This window comes from Micropterus salmoides, unplaced genomic scaffold, assembly GCF_014851395.1.
Source record: "Micropterus salmoides isolate LMB-PRFRI ecotype aquatic unplaced genomic scaffold, ASM1485139v1 Ms_hic_scaffold_8, whole genome shotgun sequence".
In the NCBI taxonomy this organism is placed as follows: Eukaryota; Metazoa; Chordata; class Actinopteri; order Centrarchiformes; family Centrarchidae; genus Micropterus; species Micropterus salmoides.
The window spans coordinates 28,953,343-28,981,043 of record NW_024044570.1 but is presented as its reverse complement, the minus strand read 5'-3'; the positions used below and the strand labels follow the sequence as shown (position 1 = coordinate 28,981,043).

At 40.6% G+C, this 27,701-nt stretch overlaps 3 protein-coding genes across 5 annotated transcripts in view; 2 read left to right on the top strand and 1 right to left on the bottom strand.

Annotated features, from left to right (window-relative positions):
• Window positions 1–415: 415 nt before the first annotated feature.
• On the bottom strand, window positions 416–6,346 carry e2f4 (E2F transcription factor 4). 2 transcript variants are annotated; one of them, XM_038706355.1, is made up of 11 exons: window positions 5,930–6,346; window positions 4,300–4,409; window positions 2,849–3,010; window positions 2,376–2,419; window positions 2,190–2,263; window positions 1,924–2,112; window positions 1,585–1,672; window positions 1,284–1,430; window positions 1,035–1,082; window positions 859–903; window positions 416–767 (listed from the first exon to the last, which is right to left on the bottom strand). In XM_038706355.1, exons 1-11 carry the CDS (start codon window positions 6,092–6,094, stop codon window positions 652–654), a joined length of 1,188 nt encoding a protein of 395 aa, XP_038562283.1. In that variant the 5' UTR covers window positions 6,095–6,346; the 3' UTR covers window positions 416–651. The 2 variants fall into 2 exon arrangements, with proteins under 2 accessions (XP_038562283.1, XP_038562284.1); XM_038706356.1 differs by having other exon boundaries at window positions 2,199–2,263; window positions 5,930–6,344.
• Window positions 6,347–7,760: 1,414 nt separating this feature from the next.
• Window positions 7,761–23,955, top strand: cunh12orf4 (chromosome unknown C12orf4 homolog). The gene is made up of 14 exons (XM_038706413.1): window positions 7,761–7,879; window positions 8,289–8,477; window positions 9,312–9,457; window positions 10,858–11,039; window positions 11,377–11,476; window positions 11,692–11,816; window positions 14,931–15,037; window positions 15,129–15,326; window positions 15,732–15,860; window positions 17,692–17,760; window positions 17,921–18,123; window positions 20,606–20,663; window positions 21,192–21,259; window positions 22,428–23,955. The coding sequence occupies exons 2-14, from the start codon at window positions 8,297–8,299 to the stop codon at window positions 22,518–22,520; spliced, it is 1,659 nt and encodes a 552-aa protein (XP_038562341.1). The 5' UTR covers window positions 7,761–7,879; window positions 8,289–8,296; the 3' UTR covers window positions 22,521–23,955.
• A 1,634-nt stretch (window positions 23,956–25,589) lies between these two features.
• slc45a3 (solute carrier family 45 member 3) overlaps window positions 25,590–27,701 on the top strand; it is a 36,841-nt gene continuing 34,729 nt past the window's right edge. The window contains exon 1 of one of the 2 annotated variants that reach the window (XM_038705764.1): window positions 25,590–25,719. The gene's annotated coding sequence lies outside the window, so the exon portion shown is untranslated. Of the gene's footprint in view, window positions 25,720–25,806; window positions 26,628–27,701 lie in introns of those variants that run through there. The other variant, XM_038705765.1, reaches the window with a different exon arrangement.

Genomic DNA, 27,701 nt, shown 5'->3' with positions numbered 1-27,701 from the left:
TGTGTTACAAATGTTTTTACACAATAGTTTTGAGTGCTGGTAATACAAAATATATATTCTTTATGTACATGAGGACAGTGCATATTCAACCAGCTGTGTTTGGACTCATTCAAGCCATGCATGAGCAGCTGCCGGGTGATAAAGGCTGTTAAGTCTGCCATGACTCTTTACCTGATACGAAAATGGTTTCTCTTTTTCCCCCCCTGGAGACGTAGGACTCATGTTTAGAGAGGGCTCAATACAAAACTCAAGCAAACACGCAGACACACAAGCACACTCAAGTATGCCCACACGCGTTCGCTCACAAGCACACAGGAAAACTGATACACAACGCTTTATCATATATAACAATCCAAAAATATAATTATTTTTCATTTGTTTTGACTATATTTCCTTGGAAAAGCAGTAAGTAAAATGTTTTGCTCTCGCCTGTATTTCTTCACAAGGCTGTACATCGAGCTACTGTCTGACTGAGCTCAGCTTGAACTCAGTGCAGAGGTGTCCTTTAACGCTCACCAGATCATGTTTGGCTTTCTTGCACCTCTTCTCACCTTCACTGTCAAGTGGGGGGAGGGGGGGGACTTGGGAGAAAATTAAGGTAGATTAGCGTGTTTGGGAAAGTGTATCCCACAGTGACGACAATTTCAGGGGTCAGAGGTTGAGAATGGGGACGTCAAAGAGGTCACACAGGCCTTCTGTCTCATCCAGGTTGTATATGTAGTCGTGGTCGCTGGGTGGAGGGGACAGACGGAGGAGAGGCGAGAACACTGGAGGTGAAACAGACAGAGAAAGAGATAAGACATGCAGGATGCATAAAATGAGTTTGTTTTCAAGAGTACACAATACACATAAACTCACCTTCTGATGACATCAAGTCCTCTAACAGGTCTCCGCTCATGATCTCTGTCAGTGATAGAGAAAAGAAGTGAGAGATGTTTTGTCTGTAGGACACTGAGAAAGTAGTATACGGTAACTACAGTGTAGCCTATGGAGTAACAAACACGCTATTTTTGGAATACCCAAGATAAGTTTACCTTTTGTTGGATCAAACATGTCAGAGAGTTCTTTGGGAAAGTCCAGCACTAGAAGGAAACCACAGCAAACATTTCAGCTCTATCGTCACTACACTACACCTATGTCTGTACACCTATATGAATGTTTCATTATGATTAGCATAATTAACATAATCTGTGGAAAATGAAACTGTCCAATTATGTGAGATGTAATCCTAATGACAATACATCCCACAGAGAGAGAGAGACTCATAAGAGTTCAAAACTCACAGTCAGAGGGATCCGACTTAATTGGTTCAAATACTGCAGAGGCAGAGGAAGACGCTGATCCATCCAACGAGGCAGAAGACTGTAGTTGCTGAGTGACTGCTGTAGGTGTATCTGTTGTTGGGGTGAGTGGCGTGGTGCTTGTCATTTCTGAAATTAAACATGTGTGAGATAAAATAATGTTCTTGCTATTAAATTACAAAAACATCTCAAATGGTAAGGTCAGGGTAAAATACAACAATAAAAGGCAAAATGTAGGTATTTTGAAAGCATAGGAAATTGTTCTTAGTTCAAACATCCCTACCTGTCACTGAGGCTGTCTGGTTAGCTGCTGAAGCTGACGTTGTGACAGAACCAGGTTTTGTAGAAGTTGCTAGAGCTGCTTTGGGGACCTGGAGGGCGGAAAGAAAACGAGGAAAGTCAAGACTTTGAACGATAAAGAAAATAAGATTTGTACGGTGAAAAAATTAGATGTGTTTAGTGATTAAGCTATTTCAAAACACAACTGTCATATCAATAAAGAAAACTGTGACAACTTTTGCTATCTTAGTATTAATGTCTCATCCTCTTTACTGAAAAGAGGGAACACCCAGTCAATACATGAAAAACTAATAGCACAGAGAAAGCTGATATCTGTGTGGACCTGGGAGGCAGCAGTGGGCGGCTGAGAGGTAGGTGTCGGCACTGGGAGATTTTGAAGGATGTCATCTGGAGGAGGGACAGGCAAAACAACAGGAGAGGCACTGGATGGGTCCTTATTGACCAGCAAAACCTCGATGGGACCAGATGAACTCTTGAGACGGATCTGGTATTTCCTCTGTCCGTTGAGGACCTGGATAAGAACACATACACTCAGTCTGAGACACGAGACAAAAGGTAGGGAGCATACAAAACACATAAACCACTCACATAACTTACAGCTTCTGGTATGGGGACCTCTAGTTGTGTGCCAATGGGAGCACGGATGGCTAGGAGTGTGTCACCTGAGAAAGGAGGACAGGCAAGTTATGGGTGATGGGAACAGTGTTTGAGACTTTCAATGCGAATGTGACAGAAAAAGAACACCTAAAACGATCTAGCATCTGAAATAATTACCTTTGAAAGCTCCACAGAGGTCTTCATGTTTTATGTATGCCATAGTATGAATGTGTTAAGGGTCCAATAAACACTCATGTTTTCCTCTTAAATGGGAAAACATTCAAACAAAGCATCTTTGCACACTGGTGCTACACATTTCATCTCCATGTTGGGTGGTTAACCGAATACATGGCAGTTTAAGAATACTTTATTAATAGGGTACTCCAGAAACATAGTCACTTCCATAAAGGGGGACTCCAAAGAGACATAGATTTCCCATAGACCGAGATATCCTGACTTTTAGTCTGAATGAGCAAAGCTTCAAAAATAGCACCTTTCATAAGACCCTCCCTACCTGTTAAATGCCCTGAGGGCCCCTAATGATATTATCACGGTTATTTTCCCTAGACTCCCTCCAGAGCCACAGACGTCATTATACAACTGTTTTTACAGGCTGAGTAACAGTCTGCATGACCGTCAGTGAAGGATATGGGCTGTTGTTCGAGTCGTCTGTGACATTCTTGATGCTCTGTTGGACCCAGACTCTCTGCTGGTCCAGCTCGTGCTCTCTGAGAGCCAGGTCATCTAGCTCTGCCTTCAAATCAATCAGCTTATCGGCTATCTCTCTGGTGTTACAGCCTGGACCCACACCCCTGAAACACAAAGACATATACATGGTCATGTATAGAGAGCATTTATTATTGATTTGCTGATTCATTCTCAATCATTTTGTCTTGGATACTGATCAGTCTGCTTTGTATTAAGAGCTGGGAACGAACACACACAAAACATTTTTGACAGATGTTGTGATTACCTCACAGCATGAAGTAATGTTTACTTTAGTGTTACATTTATTAATTAGGTAGTAAAAACTGTGTTTTCTGCTTCTTTACCACCAAACAGTATTGTGAGCAGTACAGTCCAATTTCTAGTTTCAGGATTGTGCATGCGGGCTCATGGGCACGGCTTAGTGGAACACTTTTTTCCTACTATGATGTATCAAACTGTCTACTGTGAAAAGGCCTATTTGGGGGACTATGAATAAAATGGTTACAGTTACTCCACAGGTCATTTAACGTGGTGGCAAACACCTGCAAATTACAGGCCATTTAACATTAAGACGTCGTTTAGAGCCAATAGATGTCACTGTCCGAACACTTACACGCTGCAATGTAAATGCACAGCATTCACCATCTAGACATTTTCATATGTGTTCATAAGTATCATATCATAAGTTTTCCAGGAGGTGTTCTTTTATTTTTGTGGCCGTTTTGTTAGAGCGGCGTTATGAAATGATTATACTGTGACAAATACTTGTTGCTTGTCAAATAAGTACAGGAAAGTGAGTAATACAACACACATTGTGTGTGTGGCCAGTTCTACAACCTAAATGAGCAAATGTCAGAATGAGATTCTATTTTGTTTCATATGGCTTCACGCTCTCCTGCATTACCGTCATTTCTCTACTGTTACGACAGACAGAGTCATGAGCATGTATGTCACAAGCAAACATACGTGCATACAAGGATAACAAGACATCAACAATGAGTGCAGTGATCCTCAGATGAATCCGTTTCTCAGCCATTTCTCTTTAGCTAGAATATGTCTGTGTCATGACAGTGAAAGTGGTGTTGGGGCGTTGATGCAAGTGCTTGCACCATATATATATTTTAGTAGCATGGTTTTGGATATTTCAGCCCTGTCATTATCACAATCAGTTTTTTGGTGATGAAGGCCATTTCAGGTTAGCATAAAACTCCAAAACATGAATTTAACTAGTACATGACACGAGGTGTGGGGGTACAATGACAATTAAAATTACAATTAAAATGAACATTTGCCTTTTCATGACAGCAAACTACAGAGAATCCTTTTAAACAGCAAATGTGGTACTGAGGGAGAGTCTTTCCACCTTTGGTGAAAAACTCAACTGTGGACTTACTTCCATTGGATACTGTTCTTGGACTTCTTCTCTATTAGTCCAATTCCCTCCAACACATTAGTGATGTCGTAGATACGTCGTTTCTGCCGCACTGCCAAGGTGTCTGCCGCCTGAGTCACAGGACAAAAGCAATAGAGATTACTGGCATCTCCTTTATTAGTTTATTAGTAGGATCATAAACACAGGCAGAGAGAGGCCGCTGTATCTGTGCCAATGCCCTGCAAACAAAAATTATGAGGTTTTACCACACATCATAGTGTACGGCAGTGTCATTTACACTTGCTTCCCAGCCGAACCTCTTGGTGTTTACATTACATTTGTTCACGCTTTTATACAAAGTGACCGAAAATTGCTACATATGTCAGAGGTCCGCTAGGAATTAAGTGGCTTGCTCAGGGACACATTGGTAGATGTGTCACAGTTTTGAACCCGGGTCAAAACGCAAAAGGCATGTGTCTTATCCACTGCACCATCACCTCCCCTTCAGTTTAATCACGACATCTGATAGGACAAGACGCAAAAGTTTCTTTTTCTTTTGGGGACATAACTTTATTTAGGGGGGTGATTCAAGGGATTGCACAGAGTGAATTGATTTCATCATTGAGTGTATTTTTATGGACAGATGAGTGTGAAAGAGAATGAGCAAAAGAAAGAATGAAGCATGGCAGTCAGGTATTTTATTATCCGCCTAGAGCGAAGCACAGTGCCAACATGAGTGTCAGTGGCTATGAAGCCACTTATACTATTATACAAAGTAATGCTTGGCTGGCCAAGCTGCCATCTGGTTCACTGGTTTTGGTTGTGAAAAACAGGGATGCCTGGGTTCCTTAAAATGTTTCTATTTATACTCCAATTTGACAAGTGCATTAACATGTTTTTCTTTAACATGCTCAAACCCCTTACAGTATTTGAGTTGCTGACTTAATAATGTGTTCAACACCTTTATCTTATAGGTAAACATCAACTAGTTCTTCTAGTAACTTAAATGACTTGGAGATAATCAGGCTGTTCATCAATTAAGGTTAGGATGATATTTTTGTGGGAGTGTTAATGAAACAACAGTTCATTAAGAGGATGATAGGCCTAGACTGTAGTGGTGACCACAGCTAACATTAGCTAAAGAACATGTAATTTAAAAGCGAATGCATATGTCGTTAAAAGTACATGATATTCTTGCGGCGACTGAGTGAATGCATGTCGTTAAGTGACAAAGACATTATCAATCAGATAGAAGTTGCTCATGTGTGAAGATGCAGTAGCGTTAGCTCAGAAGGGAACGACAAAGAATGACCCACTTTTTTAACTTTGAATCTACAGGGGGCACAGTCTGAGAAGTTGACCAGTGTTCTCAAAGTTCAGTTTGTAACGTTAACTTTACTTTTCTCCTCTTTGAGAGACGCCAAAATAACACGACACAGCATTTAAGCGAAGGTCCGAACATTAGTTAACCGAGGTGTATTAAAACTACAAAGCCATAAGGATAGCGGTATCACCCATTCAAATTAGCCTGTCACACGGCTAGGCTAGGCTAACAGGCAGGCTAGCGAAAGTGCATGTAACCTAACGACAGCGGACAGGCTCAAAATGACATGTGCTAGCTAACAACAAAGACTCTGGGCTGCATGCTCACCGCTTTCAGATCCAGCACTCCGTCCTTCGCCTCCTGTAGTAAAGTCACAAACTTGGTCGTAAGCAGACCCAAGCTCTTTTCGTGCCTGCTGGGCGTCTGTGGCTGCAACGAGTCCCCTACAGCTCCCAGTTCGCCTCTATTACTGGCCGACTCCAGCTCCATCATCGCTCGGGACCAGCTCCGTACTTCCCCCTGCCTCCCCTACCAAACCCAGCCAGCGAGCCCAGGAACGCACGCCTCACCGCCGCAGACAGATAAACAGAAAGGCGGGGAAGTCCGTGGAGGATAACAGGTGTTTAATGAGCGGCCCCGACCTGGTTTGCTCCAAATTATTTCCCTAAATCGCACTGAACAGGCTGAGTACGGTGATTCAATGAGGGAGCCTTCGGTGGAGAGAGCCGTTGGCCACGCGAGGTATGACGGGACGGTTCAATCGGCAGAGGGAGCGTATGCAAATAGTCACATCGATTCAAAAGCGTGTGACACAACAAGAGCGTGTGTGTGAAAACTTGTGAAGTATTTTCTTATGCATCGATCGATTTATCATCGTAGGTAAAGGTTAATAAACTGCAAGGATTCTGTGTTTATTGGGGGTCGGTCGTTGTAAAAATAAAGGGTACTGGATGTATGCAGGAGGGCTATTTATATACGTTCCCTTACATTCTCAAACTTGAAGAAAACACGCACGCGGTCGTCATACGTGCGTGCACGTATACGCGCACATGCACATCAAATAAAAAGCCACTTAAAAAACCCTTATCATGCGTTAGACTATGTACTTAGTTAGCACACACCTTTGACTGGCTTTAATTTCATGGTTTTGTTATTATTATATGGTAATAATAATAATAATAATAATAATAATAATAATAATAATAATAATAATAATCATTTAGCTGACGCTTTTATCCAAAGCAACTTACAACTGCCATATATGTCAGAGGCGACACGCCTCTGGAGCAACTAGGGGTTAAGTGTCTTCCACAGGGACACATTGGTGGATGTCGTGGTGAATCGACAGGGTAAATATACAAATTATACTGTAGCATATTTTTTTGTCCTCCATGACAACTGAGCTAACTCCATCTGCGGATGAAGACTGTGAGATGTACTTGGAAGCCACTGTAGGTGTATTAAAAAAATTTGGGTAATTTTGCACATTTCATTAGACTGTAGTCAGGATCTGTCAAATAGTCAAGCATATAGTACACAGCCCATGTGTAGACTTACCTCAGTCTCTTTCAGTTGTTGCATGTAGAGTTAATAGATTATATAATCTACACAATATCAAGTTAAATATAATCCGTAAAATAAGTAAGTGTAAACTTTAGAAAGTTTAACTTTCTTTAATTAAATGGCAAGCAGATTAAGTTTTGAAGATAAACATTAGAAAATCAGCCTGGCCACTTCACTGCTACCCTCTGCTCACTATAGGAACCTTAAAAGGGGCCTGATGGATTATGTAAATTGACTCCTGAAAGATTTAGTTTAATTGGTTTGGCAAACATAGATCCAGCAAGCTGGTATATAATGGTCTGATAATTAAAGTTATGCGTTATAATAGTTCATTTATAAACCACCCATCAACCAATCATCTTTGACCAGCAGAGGGAGGTAGAGGCCGAGGAAAAACCTTTATTCAATCTGATGGGGGAAAAAAGCTCTTGTAAATTAAGCTTTGGGGTCAGTAGATTCGTGGCTCTGTAAATCTGCTTTATATGCGAAAGACAGTAACCCAAATTTAAAAATATAAGATTTGCAACGTGTTAAGCTTCCACACACATACTATAGCAGTTCTGGTACACAGTCGAAAACATGACCTTACGTAGCGGACCTCAGTGTCGCGAAAGTGCTTTTACTGTCCCGCTGCTACCCTGAAGCAGACAGCTGACTGGAGCAAACGGGAGCCCTCTCTCTGCAACAGGAAACACCGTATTCATTCATACTCAGGTAAATCTGCCTCTTATAAGATCTATATGTTCACCAAATAAAGCAAACAGCGAAGCCCAGCTAACGTTAGACATGTCCACTGCAGAGTTATTGTTTTTAGCTCCATACCCGTTAGCTACACTGACAGCTAACGTGGAGCTAACGTTAATCCTACATTCACAATAACATGGTAAACACTCTGACCCTCAACAGTGATCTCAATCAGCAATTAAACATACATGTTGTAGCAACTTCAAAACACTTGTCCTTAACAAAGTAGTCTTTGTCTCACTGTGTTGCCTGTAACGTTACTGTACGCTGTTTTCGCTGTCAGTTGGTTAACATCGGTTATTTCACATATTATTCGGTTATTTAACGTTACTTAATTGTGGCCCTTAGACTTTCAGGCGTGTTTTCTTCTGTTTTTCAGCCTCAGCCATGAAGAAAAACAAAGGCAAAGCAAACAGTACTGCTGAGAAGGAGTTTGTGTTTGAGTTCAAGGCAGGGAAACACAACTGTGTCCTCAAAGTGCCTCTGCAGTTTCCTGTTCAAGAGGACACCAGTGACCTTCATGGACGCCTGATGCTGCTACATAAAATACCCTGCTACATAGAAAATGGTGAGATTGCCACTCTTGGTGAAAGAGAAGAAAAGTTACAGAACTTTTGTATTTGTGGTGTTATTCTGCATACAGGTGGAGTTGACTTTCAAATGAAAGGTGTTTCTTTTCATTTTACATGTGTAAGGCAACCTGTGAACCACTTTCTTAGCTGGGGTTTGCAGACCCTAACTGCAACCATCACCCCAACCCTAACATTAGCTATATAGTGTCTAGTCTAAAGACAACCCTCTGAATGGTAAAACGTGTCAGGAGCTGTATGTGGCCTGCCACTGATGGTGGCAATAGCCCCTTCAACTCTGTCCCCTACTTGTCTTTTAAAGGAAATCAAGTTATCAAGTAAAACAAATCTGTAACAGTATTTGTCACACTATACTCTTACAAAACACACTAGAACTGAACATAACTGACACTAAATTGATTATTGGTGACTGCTAAAACTGTATTATGATTAAAACATTTCAGTTCTGTATATTTAAAGTCTTAAATACAATATAATCTATCTTTAGGTATTAGATCTCAATTCCCAAAAACATTCATAAGGTTTATTATCACTATTATTGGTATTTTAGGACTTGGGCAGGCCCCCCTGAACACTCTGTGACTGCACAGTTGGACAAGAGACATCAGAGTCTGTTTATTTTAGATGAATCTATTCAAATAATTACTCTCTGCTCATGTTCCTGGGAACAAGATGGTATTGTCAGCATGCCTGCTATTAGTTTGAAACCTGTAACAAATGAAATGGATCCAGCTCACTGAGTACAATCTTGGCTTGCACAGAAATTAAAACATGTTTTAAATGATGCTACATGCACACATCTCTTCCTGCAGAGCTAAAAACCTCCCTTTCCACCTTCATCGAGAAGGAGACCATTCTGGATTATGACAGAGAGGCAGAGCTGGCCCTACATAGACTCACAACGGGCGATGTAGACCTAAACCAGCTTACCAACGCATGGACCAGGTCTTATGTGGAGGTGATAATGCATTTCAGTATGTTATTGTGCTGAAAAACTAACATCAGCGGGTTTAATGGCTATTAGGTGCTTATAGCACAACGTCTCATTGCAGTATTTATAATCATGACAGATTCAGTATTCAGACTTCTCTACACTTCTACTCCTGTTTGCCACCTGGATGAACATTTCAGCTTCACCACAGTTTATGTTTGTTGGGTGGTTTAAAAATGCTTATTTTGCAACTAGAGTTTTGTTGTACGTCATGATTATATTTGAGTCTATACTCAAAGTGAAGGAAAGGGAAGATATTTCTGTGAAAAATGTCTATTAATATTGCGTGCAGCATGTTTTAGTCTTGGCAGGTGTTCCAAAAAGCTAATCTCAGATACTGGCTGCTCAACACACCCTGATCGTTTATCCACTTCTCTGTTTCTCTGTAGTAGCTGAGCAGTGTTTCGGGAGTGTCCTCAAATGCTCCTGCTAACTTCGGGGCAGTCATGGATCATTAAAGTAATTCAAACAGAAGTAGTGCAGTGCAAAATCTGCAAATTGATTATTCATGAGTTCCTGGGAGAAAAAAAATCTCATTACATAAGCCTCAGTGCTGCGTTTTAATGTCTCTCCATTGCACTCGGTTACACTTTGATGTGTGTCTTCCCAGAGATCCAATACTGTATGTGGTGGCAGTTGCTCATAATTGAGAATGGAGTCTTCACTTTTTTATCATGGATCAATACAAAACAAACAGTCTAGTGAAACATAGAAGTGAACTTTGTGGTTTTCTAATTAAAATATTTACGGTCCTCTCACTGACACATTTCTTTGAATGTGAATGTCTCTTATTTCATGCTTAGAGAAGGTCAATAAGAACATTTGGTTTTATACTTCAAAGTTCAGGAGTCTTACCTCTGCTGTCACCTGCCCCGGCATATATAAAAAACAGAGGCTGCCCCTCTGGCCCACATTAAGGACTGGCTACGTTTTACTGCAGTCACACTGAAATACCCATGGAAGCTTTCCAGTGTCTATCATGTTTGTGGCCTGAAGATTCCTGAGCCTGTATAAATAGAGGAGTTTCACATTCTGAATACTGTTCTGTTGCTTTTCTAATTATGGATGGGGTGCATCAACTGCACTGGTTTATTGAGCAAAGCATTTGCAATGTGTTGACATTGCATTTTGTCTTCTTCTGACCACAGAAACTTTTGTTTTTACACTTTCAACTGAAAGTCAGCATCTCTTACTCAGAGCACTGGCAGCAGATCATCACTGACAATGACAGTTTTTGTATCTTACAGTGAAGCGACCCTGCAGTGTGGAATTCACAACATGGTTAGGTTGTGTTTCTTTGCCTTTGTGTAACCACTTGCTTTTGCCATTTGGAGATTGTTATTTTCTTTCTCCCATTACCGTTTCAGACCACGCTGGAGCATGCTCGGCCCGAAGAGCCCAGCTGGGATGAGGACTTTGCCGATGTTTACCATGAGCTGATCCACTCCCCTGCCTCAGATACCCTTCTCAACCTGGAGCACAACTACTTTGTCAGCATCTCCGAGCTCATCAGTGAGAGGGACATGGAGATTAAGAAGCTGCAGGAGAGGTTGGTATTTGGGGATGATTGCCTGGAACCGGGATCCTTAGATTTCCTGCTCATACTGTATTTTTTCACATCTTTCTTTGTAAATTAAAATACTGTTAAAACTTGTATGGCTAAAGCTTTATTCAACTTCAGTATTCATAGGGTGCTTTTAAACCTTTTAGAAGTTTGGTTCAGTAGGCCGAGCATGTCATTTATACAGTGTTGGGATGATATTTCAGTCACCTGGCATGAATACAGGTGACTGAAATAACATGTGTCTTTTCTTTATGAGTTGTATAGATGATGATGTATTTCCATTCAGTCTGTTCAAATCAATTAATATTTTTCTGTCTGGCAGGCAAGCTTCTGAAATGGACAAAGTGATGCACGAGCTGGGGAATACGCTGAGTGACCAGGATGTAAATACAGTTGCCTCCCAACACTTCGATGCACAGCAGGTAAAAAAGAAGTTGGGATACTCTTTAACAGTGCTGAAAACAGGTGTACCTTGAGCCCAGCACAAAGTGATCATTACACAAAAGACATTTCAGGGGATTCAGTTAGTGAGTTAGTATTCACTTTTTAGGTTCAGATTTGCTCCAGCCTGCCCAGTCAAAATATGTTGTTGTCACACTAAGGCTCCTCAGTGTTTGACTTTGTCGTCTATGAGCAGGTGTTGGAGAACAAGTGGGCCAGTGAGCTGAAGCAAGTTACCGGTATTCAGAAGCAGGAGTATCAGGAGTGGGTCATCAAACTGCACCAGGACCTGCAGAAATCCAACAACAGCAGCAAAATTAAGTGAGTGTGAGTGTGTGTGAGAGTCTCAAACAAACGGTCTGTTAATATGTTGTATTTGTGCGTATACTAAGGGTGTGACGAGACACTTAGCTCATTAGACGAGACACGATATTGGGTCCACAAGACTAGATTTTAACACTATTTTTAAGAAATCTTCAATGCCGTATTATATGAAAATTTTATGTAAAGGCAAACACAAAATTCTGGTGGCAGGTGACATTTCAAAATATAGCAGACTATTATGAATTAAGGCTCTCTGGCATTCTGTATTGCTTTCTCTGCTGAGTGAGTCAACACAGATGCAGGCGTGATTTAGTCTTCCCTCCTGTTATGTGTGTTTTGTTTAGTGAAGTAACCTCTTTAAATGTGGTTGTGGCTCCTTTTCACCTCAGTGATAAATTATTTAATTTTAATTCAGTTATAAACTCCTGGGCTGTAAAAGCTCCTCTGTTTCAGTAAGTTTTCTGCTCATGTTCAATCTCAGTGTTCTCTGACACGTCGACAAAAAAGTCATAATAGTACAAGACTAATATCATTATTTCATCAGAATTCATGATTATTTTTAAGTCTACCTGCCCTGTACTCTGCGGTACATTACGTTATTGCTCCGTTGGTAAAATTTCGATCAGACTGTCTGACGGACACAGAAATTTTTGGGACATCAAGTTAGGATTGACAAGGAGGTGGAAAATAACACTAACTGAAAACACTACTGATCAGGCAGAAATCTCAACACAAATCCACACACGTTAACTTCAGCACTTTCAATGAAGTGCAGCTCAAAGTCCCAAAAAGAGCAAGGTTGCGCCTCAGTTTGTAGATGTCTATAGCAAAAACTATTACCACTGGGTCACAAACTGGCTGCGACTGAAAGTGTGAGATGGGGCTTAACTTCTTAACTATCGCGCCGTACACCACATCAGCTGGGTGGGGATGATTCGTGAACTGTGTTGATGTATCAGTTCTCACTGCGTGAGAAAACTTATGTGTGGCGGGACAGTGTGTGAAAATGTCTCGTAACAAAGGTTTCCCCTGAAGAGGTTTTAATTGTCACACCCCTAGTGTATTCTGTAGTATGATCTTTTTTGTGTACACCTTTATGATATCTGTCCACTTACTTTACACCCACATGCACCTTTCAATGCAGTATTTTTTCCCCTAATTCCCAGGATAAAGCAGAAACGGTTGAGCCAAGATAATAAACACTGGATTCAAGTGCTTAGTCACTTACTCTTGTTGGGTAGAAAAAGTAAAGCTGCAGTGTCGACACGGAGGAATGCAATGTGCAGAAGAACAACAGAACAGCACTTCACAGTCTTTATTGACTGATAATGTGCCATTGGTGCAGTGGCTTTGGCTTGTCTGGTTTAAATCAGAGTAATTGAACTTTTAAGACGACATCAAACCTTAAAACTTAAAGTGATACAATAGGGTGAATAAAAGAAAGAAAACTAGGATTGAAGTGATAAAATGAACTACTTTTCGTCTGTGAATTCTGTTACCAGGAAAGTCCCACTGATTCTCGACTAGAGGTCAAACTGACTTATAGTAGTAGGATCTCAACAGCTGCACTTCTGCAGCCGTTCTGATCCAAAGCTAGACATGTCTGCTGGCCCTTTTGAAGTACAGGCTCCATTTACATAAAAATTGAAGTGATTACAAGAGGTCAAAAACTCAGATTAGTTTGACTGATGCTCAGCTTTGCAGTATCAGTTATGACTGGCATATTGTGCTCAGAAGTGGAGGGAAAAAATCTAATAGTGATTAACAGCAGTGAGGTCCAGCAGAGTGGTGGTTTAAATTCAGGTCTTACACTCCCCTGCATGTAGAGGTCGACCGATATGTTTTTTTTCACGCCAATGCCGATACCGATCTTTTGAAATCCGGGTCGGCTGATGGCCGATTAATGCTGCTGATTTATTTTGGCCGATATTTGCTTGGTTTTTAACCTCTATTTGCACCGAACTGAAGCACAGAAATCCGCGTTGATATTCGGTGCGGTAGATAACGGTCGTTAAGGTTCCAGTGCCGTATTAACACCGGGTCTGTCTGTAGCTACCTGTTAGCAAAGCAAAGCCAAGCCAGTCTGTCACTAGCCTATAGTGCGTTGGTCTCTTTTTTATTACTTATTTCTCTGCATTGAGTGACAACCCTCTCAAATATAAGACACACAAACAGAACAAATAAAAGTCTCAGATTCACTCTGTAATTGCAAAATTATTGCTTACTTATTGTGACATGATAGCAACTCTTCTGTGATAATGCAACTTCAACTACGATCCAAATTAGCCAAATGTCATGTGTCTTATTCAGGTTTTTTCTCGAAGTTGGCAGTAACATATCAAAAGTTTTTAATTAAATATAAAGGAGTAATAAGAATTGAATCCTCACCGTTAGCTCCTTAGGCACTGGATGAGGTCTGCTGCTCACTCGGCTGGACAATGACTCTAGCGGCAGCGCGCGTCAAACACGTGTTCCACGACAACACTAGGCTGCCCACAGATGCGCCTGCCTAATAATCGGCTTGATATACTTGGATATTGGCCGATGCCGATTATGTTAAAAAATGCCAAAAATCGGCCTATTAATCGGTCGACCTCTACCTGCATGTATTGGATATTCCATCAAAAAGCAGATAGGACCTGTGTGGTAAGAGCTGCTCAATGTGCTGCTGACACAGCACCAGTTTTTCTTAATGATGAATACCATTATCTTGTTGTGTGTGAGTGGAACGTAATACATCAGAATTTTGAACACAAAGATGCTTTTTTTTTTTTAAAGCTTTAGCGCATAAAGGAAAACTGAAAACAGAATTCAGGTTGAATTTCTGTGTCCTTTTGATATTGTTTTTTTTTTGGAATTGAAGTGTTTTTTCTATCTAAGAAGAAACCACAAAAACTACAACTGAATGGTAAAAACTGCCTTATATCTTCAGCAGTGTTGGGTAGTGAAAATATATATTTTTTAATTGTATGTCTGCATTCTGTTTTCTTTGTTGGTATGACACTTCAGGTTCTGTCCATTCCTTCCTTGAACCTACAAAACATACATCAGATGAACTATTGTTCATGGAAAATCTTTACTGATTGATTTGTTTGCATATTTGACTTCCAGTGAGGAGATCAAGGTGCAGCCCAGCCAGCTGTCCGAACTTGCAGACTCTGGGGCCAGGATGTTTGAGGAGCAGCCTCAGCTGGAGGAGAGTTTCACCATACACTTAGGTGCCTCACTTCAAACATGCTGTTCAAACATTTGTACACAGTTTTGTGTCCGCTGACATGTCCATGTTATATATGAAATTGTTTTGATTAGGAGCACAGCTGAAGACGATGCACAACCTGCGTCTGGTCCGTGCAGACGTGCTGGACTTCTGTAAGCACCGGCGGCACGGCAGCGGCGGAGCAAAGTTAAGGCGGCTACAGACGGCCCTTTCGCTCTACTCCTCCTCACTCTGTGGTCTGGTGTTGTTGGTTGACAACAGGGTGAACTCTTACAGTGGCATCAAGAGAGGTTAGGGAACATATTTTGGTGATCCTCGTAGCGATGTTGTCACTTGGGCAACCTGTGGTGTTGTTTTGTAGAAAGCTGCAAATTTGCGTTTGGCAGTCTCCTGCTAGATGGTCAACGTGTTAACATTTTTCACAATAATTCTAGCCAGTGCATTATATTTTGCAACAATGAATTGTAACTTTTTTTTGTCCTGCTCATGACTCACTCTAACACTTTTCTTTCACGCCTCTTTAAATGATTTTTCAAGACTACGCACTCCATTCACGTTTAAGTTTGCATTATATTCTATAAATGAGTGGGAGTACGCTATGGAGACATAATTACAGAGATAAGCTCTGACTAGATATTAACTTGAACTTTTCATGTGTCATTTCAACCCTGGCCTGTATTGTGTTGACCCCCCAGACTTTGCCACCGTGGCGAAGGAGTGTACAGACTTCCACTTTCCTTGTCTGGAGGCGCAGCTGGAGGAGGTGCAGCAGGTGTTGCTCTATGCCAGAGCCCAGCGGAGCAGCAAGCAGAAAGAACAACCTGGTTAGACTTTTGGCGGCTCCTGGGGTCTCAGTGTCAACATATTTGTAGAATTGTAGACAGAACAATGCAGACAGAGCTTCCAAGAATTTCATCCTGAATGTACATTTCACCAGAAAAGTCAAAGCGGAGCTACTGACCTGGGGTCTCATTTATAAACGGTGCGTACGTTCAAAACAGGTCTGGAAACGTGCGTACGCCACTTCCCAAGCAAAGGTTGTGATCTATAAAAAAACAAACTTGACGGGAAAATGTGTGGTCCTCCACGCAAACTCTGAACCATGCGTACGCACATAAACTGGAGAATCTCATTTCGACTCACATGGCAGTGATTATTACTATTGTGTAAAATTAATTGCAATATTACCTCTGAGTATTATAGGCATAAAGCCTGTCTGAATAAACAAATACCTGTTTGATTAATTTTTCCCTGAAAAAAACATCATTTAAAAAACAATTTTTTGTGCAGCGCACACAAAAGAACCATGATTTAGGGTAATAAAAACAAACGGAGAAATCTTTTTCTTCAAAAGAAGCCTCAAATATGTTGTACAGTTTAATCAGGAATCATATTAGTTAATAGGCTACTTGCATGCAGTGCAATTTATTCTCATAAGTAAGGTGAACAGGAGGATAAATTAGGCTACATTTATATTTTGATGCCGTTTTCAGTGCTTCAGTCGAGCAAATACGAGAGCATAGTTTCATGTATTGTCACGTTTGTTGCCTTATCGAGCCAAACGCTGTGCGCCAGTGTGTGGATGTGATGTGCTGCTTGTAAAAACACATTATGGAAAATATAGGCTAACACTATTTTATTTAGTAAATCATTTACAACTAGTCATATTCCCTTTAACAGCAGTCTCGTTAAGTGAGTGGACTGATTGTATAGCCTAAATAAATGTGTAAGCACAAACGGAATGCGTTTGGTTTACTCTCTTTTCAAACGGGGGGAATCCAAATTAGTACATGGGTCATCCCGTTGCCCGGTGCCCCCTTTCCTCATACAAGCATTGCATGAAAGTGTGTTCTTTACCCATCAAACAACATGCTTCAGTTCCACCAATAGGGACGTCAGTGTCACACTGAGTTAAATTTAGTTTTTTTGTCAGATTTTGCCGTCCTGTTCTTCATGCAGTCAGTACGTATTAATATTAATGAGGGGCATTTCACTGACCATTTATAGGAAATTGTAGGCATTTAAGGGGTCGGACATGGAGGTTGCTCACATACGCCACATTTCAAGATGATTGTGATTTATAAAGGGAACATTGTGTACAGGTGTGTGTATGCACAATTTTTTAAGTCTGTATATTTTTTGGCACACGCACGTACGCTTTTAGTGAGGATTCTACGCAAAGTATTAAAAATGAGACCCCTGGACGCAGATTCTACTGAAGATTTACTTAGTACCTGCTTTGAGGTTGATCTCTAATTGACCTGATTTGATGTTTAGCAAGACAAGAAAGAAGTATCTCAATCTCTCATTTTGACACTGAATGGGGAGTACAACTATATACATGCCTGTAACAGTGTTGCTGTACAGAAACTTCTACTATACTGCACAGAGTTTCAGAATGTCAGTGACAGCCCAGCAGTATAAGATGTGGGATAAGTAGTCAGGAAGTAGAAAACACTTACTTACAATACATCACTGCTACTGTGTTGACAGGAAATTGTGTCCAGATACTTATCACCACATAGGCTGAGGGGTTCGAAGAGTAGAGCTGCATTTAGAAAGTCCCGCTTCCATTGCCATTAGGTGTCCTTATGAGATGTTTAGATTTGATATTTGAGATTGTGCAAACTGATTTGTGATTTTATATCCTTACAGAGATTCCAAGGAATGGAGGTGACGATAAGAGCAAAAATGTTGAAAGAAATCCATCTAGTATCTTACCAGGTAAATTTTTTTATTTTTTACACTGACTTCTGGTCAGATTAACAGAGCATAAAACCACTGATCAATCGCACATTATTCAGCAGCACACTAGTTCTGCATGCCTTTTTCTCTCAGTATCACACACTTATAAGTACCGTGCCTGCTGTGTCTCTTCCACAAGGTGAGTTTTACATCTCGCGGCACTCCAACCTGTCAGAGGTCCACGTTGTCTTCCACCTGTGTGTGGATGACAACGTGCGCTCAGGGAACATCACCGCCCGGGACCCCGCCATCATGGGCTTGAGAAACATCCTGAAGGTTTGCTGCACCCACGACGTCACCACCGTCACCGTCCCTCTGCTGCTGGTCCATGACATGTCAGAGGTAAGAGTAGAGCACTGTGAATGCTTGTACGTATGGATGATGTTGTAATATGCACGTTCTTTCTCCATCACACTCCACACACATTCACACACTTACTGAGGATTATAGTAATGTGATACCTCAAGGGAGTATTTAAACCCAAATTGAGAATTCAGTTATCCTCTTATCGCTGCATTTGTTCAAACATTGTTTAACTTTGTAGGACCAACAAACATGCAGTGAGTCTGCTCCCACAGTTGGTCAAGAATAAAATACAATGTATGAAAAAGTAAATGTTTGAGTTGGAGAGTGGAATTGTTTGGGTACCAAACACTTGACTTGAACAGATTAGGAAAGGGTTACAGTGTAAGCATTACTCCCAGTAAACACAAGGGAGGATTTAGTGGTCCTGTGAGTTTCAGTGGAATCTTACCTTAAATTGGTACTTGTACCTCAGGGAGGTCTTCTGCAGTTTCCAGGATATGTGGAAAGATTTAGGATTAGCTCAACTAATTTGTATTTGGGTTAAGAAATATAATAATTGACTTGAGTTAAGAAATATATCCACAAAGTCAGCCAACTGTAACTGTTACACTCCGCATTGTGATTCAGAGTGCATGAAAAAACATTTAGCTACAAGTAATGGATGAGCTGCAGTTACAATCATGGATATGATTGAAATAATTCAGTAAAAGTTGAATAAAATAATGAAAAAGCTGATATATAATGACGATATCAAAACAAAGAAAAGTCATGTTGTGGTGTCCGAACAATAATGCTGCGATGATGTGTTGAGAAGAAATCCGCTTGACACTGTTCTTGATCATAAAGGTTTATGAGTCAAATGCACATAAATTATACACCACAATGTATAATTCCATCATCCTATACAGAGTGAAATATACTATATGTAGTTATTTTAGCCAGTAACATGTTTTAGATGGATTTTTTATTAACTAATGAAATAGAAATATACATTGGGTTATACTGTGGATTTCAGAATGTGACTGGTGTTTAAGGAGAGCGGGGTACATCTTGTGATGTCATTCAACTGCATTATTCTCTGCAGTATAATATTATATATTTAACGTTAGCCAGTAATGGTATTAGATTACATTTGCTGTCATTTAAGAATGTTAACATTATGGTTAACTAATGCATGCAGATGTGTCTGCAGACATTTTTTGTATTTCAGATACTGATTATCTCAAAATGCCCTGATCGCCCTGATTAATTGGCATCACTATTTTAGAGTAGTTGAAATAGTTACCTAAAGGTAATGGATAAATGGTTGAAACTGACACCAACCCAGGCATTGCATCTGTGTTGCGCCTAAATAGTTTGTGATTGTGGCAGAAGGTGAAGAGAACCTGCTGGCCACACAGGTTTCTGTAGCCCTAACTGAGGGCACAGTCACAATTTCTTCCCTTTCATTCTGTCTCTGCTTGTTTCCTCAGCTGTGGTTTAGTTTGTCAGGCACTGGCTGTGAATTCATTGTCTAGGTTTAAAACCAGGAGGGTAAAGTAGAGAGTCATGAGCGCTTCTGTTTACTTAGTTCCTCTCAGGGTGTATGTATTGCAGAACTATGTACTCACACAGTAGGGTAAGAGTAACAGAGAAAGCTTTCAGTGACTGATGAGCTGAGATCGAATCAAGCAGAGTTATGATCACAATAAGGTGGATTTTTCTTCTGGAAATTGGGATATTTTGTTTGTTCTGCTGAAACTTTTTGGAATCAGGATTTTCTTTTAACTACAAAAGCTTCTTCTTAGTTCTTCAACTGAGTACAAATTAAAACATTATACTCTCAATTCTCAACAAACCTTTGTCTGGAGAGCACCCATGCCTCAACATGTCCAGTGCAATTTTTCTTCTCATGTCTAATCAAGAGTCTTTGTTTACAAAACCAAAGACTTTGAATTTTTGAAGCCTCTGGAACCAGAGGAATTTTAATTGATAGCTTCTGGTTTCACATCAAACCTTTCATCTGGCATCTTCTTTTCAGTCTTGCCATTTAGTGGAGATGGCTGCCTGTTTGTACAAGCCGATGACTGACATAAACTGACGTAGTTTGTCTAGATGAAATACAACAGGGCTTTGCTTCTTATTCTAATGTTTTCTTTTTTCCCTTGAGCGTTAAGTAACAGGAACAAGGAACACTTTTGTACATGTTTAAAAGTTTGCAGAGAGGAAACTGAAAACTCTTTCAACCAATTTAGAGAGCTAGTTTGCAGACAATGACTTTTACACCATTTCACAAATATGTTTATTTTTCTGGTTGTAAGAAATTCCTCTCCTTGCCTCAATTGGCTCTGGTACCAGCCGCAGTCACTATGAAAATCTCTTGAGTGTACTATCCTATTGTTAGTGCATGAAAGACCCATGGGGGGGGGGGGGTCTTTGCGCCAATAAATGAATATTATCATGTTACACAGTTTCGCTGCACATTTAACAATAAACAAAGCAAATCAGTGTTCTCGTTTTTCTTCTCACCTCTCTGCAGGAGATGACCATACCGTGGTGTCTTAAGAGAGCTGAGCTGGTATTCAAATGTGTCAAAGGTAAGAGGAAAGTTGGAAATCATTTTAAGTTAAGTAATAAATTGGCTATTTGCATTGCACCTTGTTTTGTGTCCATTTAGCTGTTTATTGGTGTATTTATATTTTCATAGATAACCTAATATAATCATCATGACTTGATGAGAGCCAGTATTTCCAATTGATGTTTGATAGCAAACCCCAAGTTTACAGCTTTTCAATTGTTATTGCTATTTAAATGTATTGGACACATGAGGTCTTGTTGAGATGGATTATTTTTCCTGCTGAAATCTGTCTTTGAAGAATTTGACATACCAGTGCGTCTCCTGACAGTAGTGTACATTTTTCATAATGCAAAGCTGAGGCACAACACTTACTTCCTCCTGATTGGTAAAACAGTTCTGCACGTTGAGGGAAGCTGGATACAATGTAATAGCAAAGCTACATTACAAAATAATGCCTGGAATATACTGAACTTTACAGATAGATATTTAAAAAATATATTTTTTTGAGTGTTAAATGTGAGTTACTTTGAATCTGTTTTATTTGTAGGCTTCATGATGGAGATGGCCTCATGGGATGGAGGTATATCACGCACAGTCCAGTTTCTAGTGCCAAAGGTGAGAGCAGAATGTACAACCTATATTTTTGATTTCACAACTCATAGCTAAGGTGCCACACAGTCTCTGTTAATTCAACAGAAATGTATACTTAAGGCCTCACAAAATACACACCTAGCCTTGCAGTGCACACCTCTGAAATACAGCCAGAGAAGAGCGACTGTTTGAAACGCATGCCATGAATTATAGAGAGTTAGGTCCTTTTGCTCATGTTTGCACTGCTGTGATAAGAGAAAGCTCAGGCTCATTCATGTAATAGTGTGATAAGCAATAGGATTTTCATGTAGCTTTCCAGCACTGAGCCATAATCTTGAACTCACTTGGATATCCAAGTCTAACCGAATGTCTTTCATAAGGAATGTAAATAAGTCACCCAATTTAGAGGTGTTGCTTTACGACTAAAAGAGGAAAATCATTCAGATTCAGTCGTGAGGCAGTAATTGGGACCTCAGCGCTGGATGAAGAATAACTATTATTTTATTTTGGGCGTAGATGGATGTGGTATACCTGTAGCTTTTGAGGTTTGTCAGGAAGGCAGCAGGGCCTATAGCAGGATCTCATGTTGACAAGTTAAGATGATAAAACTGCCAGCATCAAAGGACTCCGACTGTATCGGCTTCCTGTCAGCTGCGTGCTCAGACACCATTTTAAATAGCACTTCTCAAACAACAAGGTGTTCCAGGCCTCAAAGAGATGCAGTACCTAAATATACGCTCTGTGTTTGTGTGCGGTTTAAGGATGCGTGTTTCACTGTGCTGCTTAAAGATTAATACTTAACATTCTTATTTGACGTGTGGCGATGTTTCGAAGCCCACGGTATGTTCCCCCGTTAAAGTCACAGCTGCCGGAGCTCACATCACTTGAGCATCTTGACTACTGTTCCCTCAGGGAAAGAAAACGACCCTGGGATGTTGAACTAAAGGGCACCTTAGGGGCTGTTAACACTTGGCTGTACACAAACAGTCCAGATGTATTTTTGTTTTGGTGGGCACAATTTCAGCTGGGTTTAAACAAAGGTTTAATTTGTTCCCTTCCTTTGTCACAGTGTGGACTGAAAATGTGTGTACAAGTGTTGCTTTGTTTTTTTACATTGGTGCTGCACAAATCTCAATCCCTTGTTGCTCACTAATCCTGGCTGTGTCTGTGTGTGTCTCTTTTGTATTGACAGAGTATCTCAGATGAGATGTTCTACCAGTTGAGCAACATGCTGCCTCAGATCTTCCGTGTCTCCTCCACCCTAACTCTCACCTCAAAGCACTGATGGATAGAGATGCACCACGCTGCATCCTCGAGGCATTCAGACTAACAGAGAAACTTTTATTTTAACAGCAGTGACATGTTATATTTTGTCTTATTTTCTTTCTTTCAGGAACTGTAGATTAAGGGAGTGGAGATTTGATGATGTAGCACGGAAGCACCACTCATTGACAAGGGGTCAACATAATATGGTGGCAATAAAGCACTTACATTAGAGGTGCACAAGTTATTTTACATGAGAAGACATTTTTATGCAGTCGGTGAGCCATGTTATTTTTGCACCTTCTTACACACTATGAATACTTCTAGCTGAAAGAATACTGGATTATGTGGCTCACAAAATCAGCTGCTGCAATTATCATTTCAAGCCTCTCAGCTGCGGTTCTGGTGACAGAGTTTGAGGACTTCACCACATCAATGCTGCAGGTATTCCAGTTTTCCTTTAAAGCTGCAATGTGTAACTTTACCCATGTTTAGCTGGAGTTGTTTTAACTTGCTGATGTGGCGTGAAAATGCAGATAAAGTGTGATAACACGGTGTTGTTTACTAACGTGATGAAGCTGTAGGGAACCTGCACTGGCAGTAAGGAGAAGGGTTTAACCAAACAAACTGGATTAAAGGAATTGTTTCGGACTTTTTTTTATATGTGGATGACGGCTACTGCAAGTAATACACTGAATGTAGATAAAATACCTCATACAACCCCACTTCAGAAAACTCAAACTAATCCCTTTCAGCATTTAACACCACGCTCAGTGTTTCCACCACATGTTACCAACAGTTTGTTGATTTAATTTTGTTTGATTTGATTTTAACAATGCAGATCTCATCTTTAAATCTAATGTCTTTATTTTGATGTACAGTGTGGGGTCCCTGTCCACATCATCTCTGTCATCTGTTGAATGTTCATGTTCACACAGTTCAGCCATCATGAGATTTGTCCTGTCTAAAGCGATGGGTAATTGGCTTCATATTTGGGGACTGATTTGTCCAGAGAGCAGTGACATAAACTTGGCTCTTCTAGTCCTAAAGACGAATGGCATTGCTGCTGCAAAGAGCAATGTGCAGGTGTTTTTTTATGCTGCATTGCAGTGAGTTGTACTGAGGGTCACTCCTCGTGCGAGTATGTGTGCGCATGTGTTAGGTCCCTCCCCTCTACCTCTGTAACAGCAGGTGGCACTGTTCCTAAAGACAAGGATGTGAAAAGGGTGACAAGTTGAAATGAGCTTCTGCTCCCTGTTGAAGTTCATCATGTTGACCCCCATTCATATGAGCAAGGGGGAACTGCTCTAAAAAACTATCTGGTATCTTTGATGGTAAATTGTCAATAGTGTTTGTCAAATGTTTGAACACTTAAACTTACTCAGATGTTTATTCTGTATATGTGCTGTATCTGTTTACATTTCTATGTTTTAATAAAAAAGTAACACTCACCACACTGATATGGTGTAACTTTTCCATGAAAGTCATCATTGGCTCATGATGACAGAGTTTTACATTTGGGTTGATTACTTTTTTCTGTCCCTTTCTGCCAGGAATGATGCGGTGGCCTTTGGTTCAGCGTTTTATTTAGTGTTGATGGGTTATCCACAGCCACATAATCTTGCTGAAGTTAATAATCCATGTCATTCATTGAAATTACACTCCTGTGCATCTAATGGTGGCCTATAAGCCACTTCAGACAGATGGAAATTAATTCAGCTCAGAAAGTTTGCCACAGCCACGAACAGTGGTGGAATTAGGATTATTAAAAGAGTCAAGAGTGTGGCACTCAAAACAAGTCACCTTCTCTTCTTTCAAGATAGCCAGCAGCCCTGAGAGAGTGATGAGCTTCATGTTGAAACCTGGAACTGTTTATATCACACTGCCATGCTGAGAACCCACAAAATTGTAAGAATATGTATTGCTGAGTGTTTGGCATTCTTGGGATTGGTCTCAGTTGCCGAGAGTGTTGGGTTTCCTTGGGTGTAGAGTGCAGGGTGCTGAATCAGCATGATAGTCCTGTTCTGTACACAGGCTTAAAAATGATCAGAACAACACTCACAAACTGGACATGAAAAGTGCCAGTTAAAATAGAAGTTTTTCCTTAAAGAACTACAGCACACTAAGTTGCATGAGGACAAGTACAATGAGGCACCTGTTAAAAGCCGTTTTGACTATACCAGCATGTGCTGAAGTACTCATTGGACAGGGATATCCAGCAACTCACAGGCACAGAAACATGACCAGGGATCAGCCATGTACAGCATGTGATAGTACATAAAATATACTGTCTTGAAGGGAGCATTGTTTCAAGTCAGTTCAAATGTAAACTCATCAGTACATAACTGGAATTTAAAGAAACAGTTTACATTCATCTGACTGATCTGGACCCAATGAGGAAAAGCATAGTGATTGGTAAAGCAAGGTACTAAAAAAAAAATACAGTAAATAAATATATCCCAGTGAAGTGTTTCATGACATCTTCAGGAGAACTACAGTTTTTTCCTCACACATGAATATGGACATTTGTAAATGGATATTGTGTGGTTCCATGGGAAGAAGTAAAGTTTTCTGTGCCTATAGTTTTACCCTTAAAGAGCAGAATTATTGAGTGAAAATTGATTTCCTCACCTGTTTTAACTTGCCTGGGAACTGCAAGTCCATGGAAAGTACACTGGACTACACCACTGTGGCTATTTGAGAAGGAAAAAACACCATGATAAAGAATGACTTGGCCAGTACAAGATACAGAAAAGTCGTGATGCACTTTTAAGTAAAAACACATCCATTAATCTATTTATTCATTAGTTTGTTTACAGCCGTTTTCTTCTCACATCACAGGGACTGCTACCGGAACTTGCTATCCCAAAATAAAAGCTTGTGTCACTTGATCCTTGTGAAGCACTTTGAAAAGAACATTACAAAACATTAAAATGTGTATCTTAGTTTAGTTAGAACGTCTTTAATACTAGTCATTTTGTTTGGAAGAGTGCATTATAAGAAGTTATTACTTTGTTATTCAGAAATGTGCCCATTGCGAGTGCTTTCAGTCCGTTTATTTTGAAGGTTGAGACCGGAAGTTGGAGCTGTGCTTGTGTCCAGCTTGACCGCGGCTGTCACAGCTGGGTGTCTGACTCTCTACAAGTTGAGCAACTGCGGTACGTCGGGAGCGAGCAAGTTGTTGCTGAATGGATTTTTCCCGGAGCTGCTCATAATTTAAGGTGAAGTTTGCGCTTTATAGAGTCCCTCGATGGAATATTACCGTAAATATTTATATTTTACATATACCGCCTTTTTAATTAGACACAAATACAACGCGGAACTTTGTAACTTAACGGTCGCTGTTTTGGTCCAAACTTATTCATTGTATGTGGCTGCTGCTACAATGGTTGACCGCGTCGACACCGCAGACACGGTTCAACACGGGCGTGTATTTTGTGCCTAATTCACGCGACTCCCGAAACAGTGATGTATTAGCGGGGCAGAAAATGGAAGTGCGTGATAGTGTTTGGTTGGTTTGAGCCTGCGACTGGAAGGTGTCCGGTCAGTCCGGGTCCCGCGGCACGGTGCTTTCTGGAAGTTTTTCCACTCTGCGTCGTTGACTGCAGCTCTACCACCAGGCTCCCCTGCGCACTGATGTGTTTGCCAAGTGCCATGGTGGCAATAACTTTACAAGCTCACCGACCGATACAACCCTTTCAGTCCGTAGTAGCCATCGACCAATTTGCTGTAAACATTTGGCGCTGTGTTGGCGACAAGCCCGCTGTTCTGACACGGATGTGCGCGGGGGGGGAAGGCGTTTCAGGGCACCAGGTTCGGAAAATTGCCTCCAACTGGCAGTGGCATTGATTGCGATATCGCTTCAAATGATAACATCGATGGTTGTTTGTTTATTTCAAGTAATGTGAGAACCAGCTCAAGTCAGATACGCTGAATCGGCAGTGAACAGACTCCTTGACAAATGAACAGCCTCATGTATTATACATGTAAGACTTATTTTATTGGACGGAAAGCTTAAGAATAAAACATTCTTCGTTGATAGCCGACAAGAGCTCCGAGTTTGGAGGTGTAGCCGAACTCTTACTGGAACAGAGAGGTATTGCTCAACAGCACTTCAGAAGTAAGCTAGGTGAGGACTGCTCTTACACAATTTGTAGTCCCTAGTCTTCTTGTCGGGAATTTTAACTTCCTTGTAACACTGATTAGTTAATGACAAGTAGGCTGATCTCCTTTTTGATGTAGGCCTAGGCTAATCACTGGAAACAGGTTCCAAATTGTGGCCTATAAGTCTTTGAGTTTATTATTGATACCTAATTTTTGTGAAAAAAATGGAAACTATCCATAATTAGATTGGGATATTTTACATGCTTACAGTTAAAATATGAAATTAAAAAGGCTACACTGCATTGCTTTTGTTAATTTTTTTTTCACCCTGTTGTGGACAAGTGTTTACATATTTGTACCATGGATCCATTTGCTTACTTTTGTCTCTCTTTCTAAAGCCTCTTTCTGATTTTAAATATTTTTTTTATCTAGACCATTCAATGTCAGGAATGTAAACTATATTTTATACTAAGTAAGTAAACACATCCTCTAGTAAGCTGCAGTTAAGAGTTTCCTTGCTATTTATTTATTTTTTTCATGTAGTCTACTAGAACTTTCAATATTCAAAAAGCACATTAAGAAGGACGAGGATCAAAAGGTTAAACAGTTCTAACCAATGACAGGGGGACTTTTATTGTTACCAGGTCCGTGACTCCGCCATGACACAAAGACCTCTTCCCCCTCTCCATGGACCCCTCAAGTGTGTTAGTCATTCTACCCTGGAAAATAGACTCTTCTCTTAAACCCTGTTGGCTCCTGCAGCTCCTCTCTTCTCTTGGCAGTATTTAGTTTGCTCATAATGAACCTGAGATTAACTTTTTACTGTTTTAAAAATATACAAAATCTAATAGTATCCCCTGCTGGCGTGTGTAAAACTAGCTTCCGTGTGAGAATCCTGGGGGGCTGTACTGTGTTAACACCATCCAAAAGTATGACTACTGATGATCAGAGACTAGCAGTCGTTACGATCAGACTAGCAAAGCTAGGCAGCCACATTCTTAGCACTTTTAGTACTTTCTATGTGTTGCCCCAGGAGGGGTTTTGCTCTGCTCTTTGCAGAGCTCATCTGCTACACAGTGATAGAAATGCTGCTTCTCCA